At 49.3% G+C, this 12,734-nt stretch overlaps 1 protein-coding gene across 1 annotated transcript in view; it reads left to right on the top strand.

The window, feature by feature from the left end:
- The window catches only part of anks1b (ankyrin repeat and sterile alpha motif domain containing 1B), a 124,071-nt gene extending 111,729 nt beyond the window's left edge, over positions 1-12,342 (top strand). The window contains 7 exon segments of the mRNA XM_030342100.1: positions 1-81; positions 2,514-2,639; positions 3,749-3,820; positions 6,071-6,157; positions 6,478-6,615; positions 7,370-7,537; positions 12,229-12,342. The exon segment at positions 1-81 is cut by the window's left edge and continues 117 nt beyond it. Coding sequence (XP_030197960.1) covers positions 1-81; positions 2,514-2,639; positions 3,749-3,820; positions 6,071-6,157; positions 6,478-6,615; positions 7,370-7,537; positions 12,229-12,342 — 786 coding nt within the window.
- The last annotated feature ends 392 nt before the right edge of the window (positions 12,343-12,734 follow it).

Here is a 12,734-nt window from a genome sequence, read left to right as displayed (position 1 = left end):
CGGCGCCAACGCAGCAGCGAGAACTACTTTGAGGACGTCCCCCGATCCAAGCTGGAGAGACAGATGGCCCAAGTCAGCATGGTGAGCGAGAGACATTCAGACACTGAGAGAGAGAGAGGGAGAGAGAGAGAGAGAGAGAGAGAGAGAGAGAGAGAGAGAGAGAGAGAGAGAGAGAGAGAGAGAGAGAGAGAGAGAGAGAGAGAGAGAGAGGGAGAGGGAGATATGGCCCAAGTCAGCATGGTGAGCGAGAGACATTCAGACACTGAGAGATAGAGAGAGAGAGAGGGAGATATGGCCCAAGTCAGCATGGTGAGCGAGAGACATTCAGACACTGAGAGATAGAGAGAGAGAGAGAGAGAGAGAGATATGGCCCAAGTCAGCATGGTGAGCGAGAGACATTCAGACACTGAGAGAGAGAGAGAGAGAGAGAGAGAGAGAGAGAGAGAGAGAGAGAGAGAGAGAGAGAGAGAGAGAGAGAGAGAGAGAGAGAGAGAGAGAGAGAGAGAGAGAGAGAGAGAGAGAGAGAGAGAGAGGGAGATATGGCCCAAGTCAGCATGGTGAGCGAGAGACATTCAGACACTGAGAGATAGAGAGAGAGAGAGAGGGAGATATGGCCCAAGTCAGCATGGTGAGCGAGAGACATTCAGACACAGAGAGAGAGAGAGGGAGATATGGCCCAAGTAAGCATGGTGAGAGAGAGACATTCAGACGGAGAGAAAGAGTGGGGGGGAGAGTAAGAGAGGGGCAGTGAGGGGGAGGGGGGAGTGAGAGGGGCAGAGAGTTATGTAAATATAATCAAACGAAAGAACAGGGCTGAGGACCACAGCAAACAGAGAGACAACGTGAGAATAATATCGATTCCAAAATCATAAATCAATACGTGATGCCAATGTAGACTCCAGGCTGTCCAAGGTATCAAATGATACTTTTTTTATGATATCTATATTCAAACAAGCAGCCGCACACGGATCAACGTTGTGGGGTACAGCTAAACCAGACTCGTGAGGCTCATCTTTATTTTTAGCTGTTTATCACATTCTGAACATTGCAGTAAAGCTAAGAGTGACATCACACAGAACTCTGAGAAGGGAGACATTTATTAAGAGATGGAGAGGCTTAGAGCAGCCTGCCCTACTAGAGAATGACTCAGGTGGACACACACACACACACACACACACACACACACGTATACAAACACAAACGTACACGTACCCACACGTAGGCTCACGCGTGCACACTCACACACACTTGCAGGTCGGCAAAAAAAAAGGGCAGCTGTGCTCTTATTCTCTGAGATTAAGGTTTCATGCACAGAGCCGTGTATATGTGTGTGTGTGTGTGTGTGTGTGTGTGTGTGTGTGTGTGTGTGTGTGTGTGTGTGTGTGTGTGTGTGTGTGTGTGTGTGTGTGTGTGTGTGTGTGTGTGTGTGTGTGATTCATCCCTCATTGAAGAGACCCCCGCATTCCTGGAGGCTCTGGTTGGATCCCTTTACGTAGCCGTGCGTCACACTGTACCCCCGCTTCTACTCTCCTCTTCCTCTTCTCCCTGCCGTCCTCCTCCCCTCGCCCCCCCACTTCCTACTCTCTTCCCATCTCTTCTCTTATACTCTGCTTCCTCCTCCTTTGCTCCCTTTCCTTCTCTCTCTCCTTTCCTCTCCTTCTCCCCTTCTCCCCTCTCTCCTTACCTCCTCTCTCTCCTCTCCTCTTTTCCTCTCTCCTCTCCTCTCTCCTCTCTCCTCTCCTCTCTCCTCTTCCCTCCTCTCCTCTCTCATCTCCTCTCCTCTCATCTCCCCTCTCTCCTTCCATCTCCTTTCCTCTCGTCACATTGAGAGAAACATAGGTATCACCCTACAGAGAGCAGTAAAGTGACTCAGCGCCCTACAGAGAGCAGTAAAGTGACTCAGAGCCCTACAGAGAGCAGTAAAGTGACTCAGCGCCCTACAGAGAGCAGTAAAATGACTCAGCGCCCTACAGAGAGCAGTAAAGTGACTCAGAGCCCTACAGAGAGCAGTAAAGTGACTCAGAGCCCTGCAGAGAGCAGTAAAGTGACTCAGCGCCCTACAGAGAGCAGTAAAGTGTCTGTAGCACTGTAGCACCCTACAGTAAAGGGCACCCTACAGAATAGAGCAGTAAGGTGACTCAGCTCCCTACAGTAAAGTGACCCAGCACCCTACAGTAAAGGGCATCCTACAGAATAGAGAAGCAAGGTGACTCAGCACCCTACAGAGATCAGTTAAGTGACTCAGCATCTGTGTGAGTCACGGATGCCAAAGAGTGAATAGCCAAAGGTTAATAAAACGTTATGGTTTCTCGTCTGTGAACATGTGTTCTGCCTCAGTCACTTCAGAACGATTTTGATCTGCAATGGCAGTGAAGACAAAAGTCCCATGATCCCGCGCTGCGTCCTTTGTTATTGTTTGATTGAGAGAAATGACATACTGCACGTTTCATCACATGTGACTGAGTGTACGTCCCCCCAATCTAAAGAGTCAATGTTGTTGTTTGTGTGTTTAGCAAGGGGAGTGGTGCGAGCCAATCACGTTGCGCCCCCCCAACGAGGCCACCTCCTCCACCCCGGTGCAGTACTGGCAGCACCACCCAGAGAAGCTCATCTTCCAGTCCTGTGACTACGAGGCCTACGTGAGTCCTGTGTGTGTGTGTGTGTGTGTGTGTGTGTGTGTGTGTGTGTGTGTGTGTGTGTGCGCGTGCGCGTGTGCGTGTCTGTGTCTGTGCATCTGTGTGTGTCAGACATGTTGTGGTTCGTCTTTTCTTTTGATATTATAATTATGAATCGTTATCCACCACATGCAGTAATGGTTCATGCCGGGAGTTCAACATCATTGCTAATTAACAGTGACCTTTAGCTGTGACATTTAGCGTGACCTTTAGCTGTGAGTGAGCTGCCAGTAGGGTGTTGAACCCTCATTAGGGGAGGAGTGGGGTTCACAACGCATATAAGATAGGGTCACTGTGAGGTTAGATATGAGGTCAGTAGATAAGGTGACATGTCAACTCAAACATGAGCTGAAGGCAGGTAAAAGAAGGATCAGATATAAGGCGCACCTTTTCCTAACCGTAAATATACGGTTAGGTACAAATCAAGTAGAGTCAGGTCAATAAGGATAAAGTGTAAGAACAATAATAAAAAAGTAAAGTAAATATGAGCTTAAACACAATGAAGTGATCAGAGAGATGAACTGGGATCAGGGAACTAGGAGAGATGAACTGGGATCTGGGAACTGGGAGAGGTGAACTGGGAGAGGAGCTGAATCTCATCCTTCTGGTCTAAAAATAGAACGTTTGTGTTCAGTTGGTCACGGTCCGTGCGGCCGGATGATCCGGAATAAACTTGGTTTAGAGGGGATGGATCTGTCATGGAGCCTCTTATGATGACGTTCAGTAACTCAAGTAAAGGTCTCTTTCTCTCTCTCTCTCTCTCTCTCTCTCTCTCTCTCTCTCTCTCTCTCTCTCTCTCTCTCTCTCTCTCTCTCTCTCTCTCTCTCTCTCTCTCTCTCTCTCTCTCTCTCTCATGGGCTTAATGTTCTGTTTTGTTGTGGTTGTCTTGGGGGGGGGGGGGGGGGGCGTGCAGTGACCTGACATCCTATGTTTAACACTGAGCGTGTGTGTATGTGTGTGTGTGTGTGTGTGTGTGTGTGTGTGTGTGTGTGTGTGTTTGTGTGTGTGTGTGTGTGTGTGTGTGTGTGTGTGTGTGTGTGTGTGTGTGTGTGTGTGTGTGTGTGTATCCTCAGTACCTGGGCTCCATGCTGGTTAAGGAGCTGAGAGGAACAGAGTCGACCCAGGACGCCTGCGCCAAGATGAGGGTAACACCTCACCCCCTATGAACACATGAGGAATACCATAAACACATGAGGAATAACACATCCACTAGGAAAATGAATACATGAGGGATAACACAACCATTGGAACCATGAAACATTGTTAATCCAACCTCAGTAAGATGTGTGTCTCATGGGGCTGAGCGGACTCGTGTCTCCACTGAGGTTGAAGAAGAACCTCCATTTTGGGTAAACAAATGGCGGACTCTTCGGTCGGAGGAAACACGACGACTCAATTCAATATTCCAGATGGAAATGTGGCTTTATGAAAAACATATTTTTATTTATTTAATATCGACTCAAACAGCGTTCCATGTATCATAAACCCTGTCATCCGCTCCGCTATGTTGCTCTTGGATTAAGAAGTGAATCCATGATAATTTAATCCTCCGATTACAGAAGATGTTTCGGTGAATAAGCTTGTCTTTACTGGGCTGCTGAACTTTGAATCATCTGACTTCATCAGCCGCATTTGAAAGTGCTTCATATTTGAGTCGTGACTGAAATAGATAACTAGTCTACGTAAAAAGAAATTGCGTATTTTTCTCTATTTTGGTCACTTTCTGCTGTTGTTAATTCGTAGTGTTCCTGATGTCAAAGGACCTTCAGAAATAAATACTATACAAAACAATGATGACAAATAAATAATTCACATGAAACCTAGCTATGAAACATAAATAATTAATATTGAACATGAATAATTGCACATAATCTATGAAGGGTCATACATTGTACAACATAAGGAATAAACATAAATCATAAGCATTACATCAAAATAATATGCATACATTTATGAAAACTAAATCATGAATCATTAATGTATTTATCAGAGTTTATTACACAGCTCCCATAATAAACCTCTGAGAGTATACGTATATGTATACATACAGTATACAATAGATCCCAGTAGAAACATGTTCCTCTACTGCAGCTCAGCTCATCTCAGCTCAGCTCCAAGCTCTCCAGAAACGGGTTTATTGTTTTCTTTTATAAAACGTGGGATAAATAACGTGCATGATGGATGAGAACCCTTCTCTACCTTTAAATCTGGGCCACACACACCCACACACACCACTGCAGTCTTTAAGTCTTATGAGGAGGTTAAGTGTGTCATGGGAATATTTTTCATATGCCCTAGCTTTTCCTCTCAACTCCTCTACTGCCTACCTCTCTCTCTCTCTCTCTCTCTCTCTCTCTCTCTCTCTCTCTCTCTCTCTCTCTCTCTCTCTCTCTCTCTCTCTCTCTCTCTCTCTCTCTCTCTCTCTCTCTCTCTCTCTCTCTCTCCTCTCTCTCTCTCTCTCTCTCTCTCTCTCTCTCTCTCTTTCTTATTGCCTGCTACTCTTGCTGCCTAGTTGGTCCCTTACCTTTTACCCTTATCACACAAACACAAAAGCACACACACGCACACCCACACACAGACGTACACGACGCACATACACGCGGACACACACACACACACACACACACACACACACACACACACACACACACACACACACACACACACACACACACACACACACACATACGCGCGCACACACACCTCCCTTGGCTCCATCGTGCAGCGTATCAAATCCAGGGCACTTTGAAAGGCGGAGCTCATGTTAACTAAGTCTTGTTCCTTAGGGGCCGTTTACTCCACAGCCGTAGTTACTGCAGAACACCGGTTACACAATAACACGCGCGAGTTACACAATAACACACAAAGCAACCACAACGATGACAGGTCTTCACTCGTCTACCTACAGGGAGTGTCAGGAGGCTTTTCTGAAAAGTTAATAACGATGATAAATGGTTATTTCAACCCTATAACTTCCTCTGCCCTAATATGGCCTTGTAGCGGGTTTCCTGAACTGGTTATTTCACCCCTTAAACCCCCCCCCACCAGAAGGGCTCACTAGAGAATTAACTGGTTTGTAAAACTGATCTGAAGACAGTGTGAGTCCGAGTGGACTAAGCTGCCTTAAGTCTTCGTGTCCTGACCACAGTATTACACGCTAACATACAAGCTGGGGGGGTTTGGATTAAGTTTCAGTTTACATATTTTTAATGAAACGCCAAATGATGGGGAATGGATTCTGAGTAATATGATCTCTCTTCTCTCCCTTGTCCCCTGTTCCCCTCCCCCTCTCTCTCTCTCTCTCTCTACATGTCTCCCTCTCTTTACATGTCTCTCTGTCTCTGTCTCCCTTTCTCTCTTTCTCTCTCTGTCTCTGTCTCTCCCACTCTCTGCAGAAGTCCACGGAGCAGGTGAAGAAGGTTCCCACCATCGTTCTCTCTGTCTCCTATAAAGGAGTGAAGTTCATCGACGCCACCAACAAAGTACGGACTGTCTGTCTCATGTCCTTTTTCACAAACTGTTTCTGGAATTGTTGAAAGTTCATGTAGAGCGATTCATACTGAAAGGTTCAAATCTTTTGGGCGTTTTTTTTAATCGGTTTGATAGTTTGAGTGGAATCATCATTCTTTGAATGTCAAATCCAGAAGGAGGGGGACGCGTCGGTGATCTTCTTCTAACATTTCATTTTGTTGAATCTCTCAGCAGAATGTGAACATTAACCCCATAAACGATCTTCTTCCAGTGAACTGCATAAAAGAGATTTTAAGATGTCTGTTTGTCCGTCCCTCCCCCTCTCCCTCAGAACATCATCGCTGAGCACGAGATCCGGAACATCTCGTGTGCAGCACAGGACCCTGACGACCTCTCCACCTTTGCCTACATCACCAAAGACCTCAAGTCCAGCCACCACTACTGCCACGTCTTCACCGCCTTCGACGTGGTCAGTGGCCCGCGACACCGCCACCCATACCCCCATACCCTGTAACCTTCCCCCATCATCTCCTTCTCCTCCCCTCTCCTCCCCTCTCCTCTCCTCCCCTCTCCTCTCCTCCCGTTCCTCTTCTCCTCTCCTCTCTCCTCTTCTCCTCCCCTCTCCTCCCCTCCCCTCTCCTCCCCTCTCCTCTCTCCTCTCTCCTCTTCCCCTCTCCTCCCCTCTCCTCTCTCCTCTCTCCTCTCCTCTTCTCCTCCCCGCTCCTCTTCTCCTCTCCTCTCCTCCCCTCTCCTCCCCTCTCCTCCCCTCTCCTCCCCTCTCCTCTCTTCCCCGCTCCTCTTCTCCTCTCCTCTCTCCTCTCTCCTCTCTCCTCTTCTCCTCCCCGCTCCTCTTCTCCTCTCCTCCCCTCTCCTTCCCTCTCCTCTTCTCCTCTCCTATCCGCGCCATTGGGTCTCGACCAATGGGCCGCGGGCCAGAACCATATGTCTGAATGAAAGTATTTCACAGCCTATCAGATGCCTGTTACTGGGCAGTTTGTTTGGTAAAAGTGATGCATGTCCCAACACCCATATTTGGTCAGCACCTTATATGGATCTTGAACTCACCCTGGACCTAGCTCAGGGGACGGTAGGAACGCTCTTATTGTGGAGGATAAATGCAGAACTAGTACCATATTGTTTGGCCCAACGTAGGGCTAGCACCATCCAGGCTAGCCCTCCGTTCCTCCGGACTCTAACCACCCCCCCCTCCCCCCTCCCTCCAGAACCTGGCCTACGAGATCATCCTGACGCTGGGCCAGGCCTTCGAGGTGGCCTACCAGCTGGCCCTGCAGGCGCGCAAGACCGGCCACGGCTCCTCCACCCTCCCAGAGAGCTTCGACAGCAAGGGGGGCAAACCCGTACCCAAGCCCCGCGTCAACATCCGCAAGGCCGTGAGTCTCCCTCCTCTCCCCCTGTCTCCTCTCTCCTCGCTGTGTTTCCTCTCTCCTCGCTGTGTTTCTCTGCTCTCCTCGCTTTGTGTCTCCTGTCTCCTCTCTCCTCGCCGTGTTTCTCTGCTCTCCTCGCTTTGTGTCTCCTGTCTCCTCTCTCCTCGCTGTGTCTCCTCTCTCCTTGCTGTGTTTCTCCGCTCTCCTCGCTTTGCGTCTCCTGTCTCCTCTCTCCTCGCTGTGTGTCCTCTCTCCTCCCCCCTATCTCTCCTCTCTCTTCACTGTGTGTCTCCTCACCCCTCTGTCTCCTCTCTCCTCGCTGTGTCTCCTCTCTCCTCGCTGTGTGTCTCCTCTCTTCTTTCTGTGTGTCCTCCCACCTTGCTATGTGTCTCCTCTCTCCCTCCTGTGTCTCCTCTCTCTTCAGTTTGTGTCTCCTCTCTCCTCGCTGTGTCTCCTCTCTCCTCGCTGTGTGTCTCCTCTCTCCTCGCTGTGTGTCTCCTCTCCACCTCGCTGTGTCTCCTCTCTCCTCGCTGTGTGTCTCCTCTCTCCTCGCTGTGTGTCTCCTCTCTCCTCGCTGTGTCTCCTGTCTCCTCTCTCCTCGCTCCTTCTGTCTCATCTCCGTGCTTCTAAACCATTCATGATCTAATTTATTGGCTTTATTGTTACTACTTGTACCACTACGTTGGAGGTGTTTCATGATATTAAACAGACATGCAGACAGACAGACGGGCAGACAGACAGACATCTTTACCAAACTGAAATAATACTCTGTAACTGACAGTTTGAAATCATTTCAAACTAATGTGGGCAAGGATCAAATCTGTCTTCAAATAAATAAACAGACGGACGGATAAATCAAATTGCAATATATCAGTGACAGCACAATAAATCAAATGTGGGCCGGACTCAAATCTAAAATAAATGATATTGAAAGAAGAGGCCAAATTAGTTTTATAATGAAATGTATTTAACCATTTCTGAAACCCGGCCCAATTAGTCTGCCCTAATTAGAATTGTGATATACCTGGTTATTTATGCGGGATTGTTTCCCTCTTTTATATTTTTGTCCAACCCTCCATCTTTACTCTCTCCCTCTGGCTTTGTGGTTTTAATGGATTTGATTTGACTGAATCTGAGCACATGGACTGAGGGGCTGTGTTAGCATGAAGCTAATTGGTTTAAAATCCTGCATCAAACGAGTCTGTCTGTCGCCGCATGTGTGTGTGTGCGTGTGCGTGTCACCTATTCCTCGCATTCTAGGCATACAATAGCCTAGAACAAGCTTGTTGCTCTGCATGTGTGTGTGTCTGTCTTTGGTTGCCATGGCGTCATTCTTCCTCTGGACATACCCTCCCCTTTTTAACCGCTGACAGCTTCAAAATAGCCCCCTCACTTCTGATGCGTGTTGAATGTCATCACGTTTAGAAGCATAGCGGGGCTAGCTGCCTAGCTAGGGTTCAGCTATAGAGTTACAGGGCAACACATCGCCATGCTAGCTAGCTAAATGCTATATCGGTACGCACATGGCATGCCTCCTCAGATTGAACACACACACACATATGCACACGCACATGAACACACACACACACACACACACACACACACACACACACACACACACACACACACACACACACACACACACACACACACGTATGTGCTCTAAAGTTAGATGGTTAACACATGCTAACGTGCTAGCAAACGCTCAGTGTTGCTTTCCCTGCAGAACAAATCCACTAAAACATTTAAAACCCCGAGGGCATAAACCACACGGCAGCCAACCACAGAGGATCAGACTGGGATTTGATTGGTTCTTTCTGTTTGGTGGTTTCCGGCGGTTCAGTCGTAGTGTCCACCGCCTTGCTCAGGGCTGCTGCCGATGCGTCTTGGTTTGGCGAGATGCCCAGGGACTGAACGTTAGCCCACTAGCAGAGTTTAATTAGTTCAGCACGCCGAAACACGTTAGCCTCCGGCGCTAATTCCATGCTAGCGCTGGACACTCTATAAATGGCTGTTGTCGGCCACGTCATTAATGTTATTTTATATATATATAATATATATATATATATACCGGAGACAACAAGTGTTGCTGGTTTAACTGGTCTCCCTGGTTTAACTGGGACCATGACCAGCATTTTTAAAAGCAGACCATGACTCCAATGCATGCTGTTGCCATGGTGTCAGTTTTAGAACTGGCATGCGGTTGCCGTGTGCTGCTGTTGCTATGGCATTAACAACCACCACGAGTATTTTTGGGTGGCGCTTTGACGAGCAGAAACGCTCTTGCACGCACACCTATGACCTCTATTTGACCTTTGTCCCTAGGTCGCCATGCCTCCCCATGGCCGCTGGTCGTTGGGTCACATGTTCACGCCCCACAGACCTCCTCTTCACCCTCCTCTTCCTCCTCCCCCCCTCCAGCGGGGTCTCTCTGCGGGGGTCAGGTCCTCTCGCAACTACGCTACGCATGGTTGATGTGGTGCTCTGCTTTGGCCTGGTTTGGGGGGTGCAGTGGTTTGGGGGGTGCAGTGGTTTGGGGGGTGCAGTGGTTTGGGGGGTGCAGTGGTTTTGGGGGGTGCAGTGGTTTGGGGGTGCACTGGTGTGGTTTTGGTGGTGCAGTGGTGCAGAGGTTTGGGGTGTGCAGTAATTTGGGTGGTGCAGAGGTTTGGGGGGTGCAGTGGTTTGGGTGGTGCAGTGGTTTGGGTGGGGGGTGGAGTGGTGTGGTGTTGTACACTGCGGAGTGATGGTGCAAAGTTATTCACTAGTGTTTACTACTGACCATTAATACACACTAGTGCACACTAGTAATAATGGAACCTCATTCACTAGTGTTCACTAGTAAACACTAGTGTTCACTGAGGCTCACTGGTGTTCACTAGGTGTGTATAGGGCGTACAGCAGAGTTCTCTACTGGAGCTCTGAGCTGGATGGTTTTAGCCAATCAGCACCGAACAGGGGGGGCAAAATAGTCTAGTGGTGAGGGATGTTCCACTCCCAGCCCAAAGGTACCGTGTTCGATCCCCAGTGTCCACCAGACTCACCTTTGACCTGAGTTGACCTTCATTGCTCCTGGGACAGAGAGATCAAAATGAGACAATAGAGAGAGTGAGAGAGTTGTGTGTGTAGGAGAGAGCGAGCGAGTGAGAGACAGAAGACTTTCTGTGTGTGTGTGTGTGTGTGTGTGTGTGTGTGTGTGTGTGTGTGTGTGTGTGTGTGTGTGTGTGTGTGTGTGTGTGTGTGTGTGTGTGTGTGTGTGTGTGTGTGTGTGTGTGTGCTACAGAATGTCAACAGGCAGCTAAAGGAATGCTTGAGGTGGATGTAATATTAATCCGGCACCAGAGTAGAGCAGGATGAACCGTGCAGGGTTTTACTTCAGTATACTGCAGTAAAACATGCGACAGCACAAACACATTAGTTACACGGCGCTTACAAACACACACCAACCCACCAACGGGCAACACATAATTATTCATACGTATCTGTATGACAAATATGAATGGTCCTTAGAGGCTTTTAGTGTAACGTAACCTGTCCCTACACAGCACACTAACAACGAACTGAGGACAGAGGTAGGAGGAGAGAGAGAGAGAGAGAGAGAGAGAGAGAGAGAGAGAGAGAGAGAGAGAGAGAGAGAGAGAGAGAGAGAGAGAGAGAGAGTGATAGAGAGAGGGAGAGGGAGAGAGAGAGAGAGAGATTATTCTCATGTCAAATTGCAGTGTTCACAGTCACATGGTCCACCCCCCAATCCTCTTCGAGCCAATCTGAGAATAAACCTTTGGATGGAAGAGAAATCGCCCCCGGCAACTAAGATAAGGAGCTTCTGGTTGGCTGAGGGAACGGCTCCGGTGACGCTGCCAGCCAACAGCAGAAGGAGAGCGAGACGATGCTCGCTTCAAATGTTCTTTCCTCTGTTTTATTTTCGGAATTCCGACTTCCATAAATTGGTTAAACACCGAAGAAGAAAAAGATGAGAACTGGCTGTGATATCCACTGCAGATTGTAATAGTCAAATGAGCAGAGTCCAAGCGCGAGAACGTCCACAGGCACGGTGTGAGCTGCTCAGGTTTAGATGGAACATAAATCATCTTTATTAGCGTGCGGATCTGAATGCACAATGCATCTCCTTGCTTCTCCCTGCAGAGAGCGGGGTGGAATGCATTATGGGAGTCTTTGTCTCATACATCTCCTCATCCTCTCGAGCTCAACTCGTCCATCTCCTCAACTCCTCCCCTCCTCCTCCTCCTCACCTCCACATCCTCCTCCTCCTCACCTCTTCCTCCCCACCTACACCTCCTAAACCTCCATCTCTTCACCTCCTCCTCCTCCTCACCTCCACCTCCTCACCTTTGCATACCTTGATGCCTTGTCTGCTTGACTGCATCATGAGCTTGTTTGAAGACTGAAGAATTCAACTTGAATATTTATTGGGAATGAGAATGTGTTGCTGAACCCGTGCAGTCGGTCACAGCAGGAGAGAAGATAGGGGAGAGGGGAGAGGGGAGAGAGGAGAGAGGAGAAGGGAGAAGGGAGAGGAGAGGGGAGGAGAGAGAGGGGAGAGGGGAGAGAGGAGAAGGGAGAGGAGAGGGGAGAGTTTGTCCATTGTCAGACTGAAACATATTCCACATCCTCACACTTCCGCTGTTCCTCTCTCCTCCTCCCTCTCCCTCCCCTCCCCCCCCCCCCCCCCCCCCCCCCAGATGGAGCAGCCCTCCATGGACCAGAAGGCCCACGCCAACGTCCCCTGGATCCTGGAGCCCAGCCAAGAGGCCAAGAGGGGCGTCAACACAAAGTACGAGACCACTATTTTTTAACATACTCCCCCCCTCCCCCCCCCCCACACTCCTGTGAGCGTGTGCCTTTTCAGAGCGTTGCCCAGGGCTCCCCCCCCCCCCTCCTTGCCTGGCTCCGCCCCCCCGGGGGCTCAAGCCATGCACGCCGCCACACCCCCCCCCCCCCCCCCCCCCCCCCCCCGCCGGCAGAACAGAAACTAAAGCGAAAAAAACAAACGTTGGTTAGCCAAGCCTGTCGGCTGCATGATGACACTCTATCTCTCTAGTTCTATCGCTCTCGCTCTCCCCCCCTCTCTCTCTTTCTCTCTCTCTAGCTCTCCCCTCTCTCTCATCTCTCCTCTCTCTCGTTCTCTCTCTTTCTCTCTGGCCCGTGTTTTCCCGCCTGCTGCAGGGCTGGTGCATGACCCTTGACC

The sequence above is a fragment of the Gadus morhua genome, chromosome 19 (genome assembly GCF_902167405.1).
Source record: "Gadus morhua chromosome 19, gadMor3.0, whole genome shotgun sequence".
In the NCBI taxonomy this organism is placed as follows: domain Eukaryota; kingdom Metazoa; phylum Chordata; class Actinopteri; order Gadiformes; family Gadidae; genus Gadus; species Gadus morhua.
This window is presented reverse-complemented; position numbering and strand designations above follow the sequence as displayed.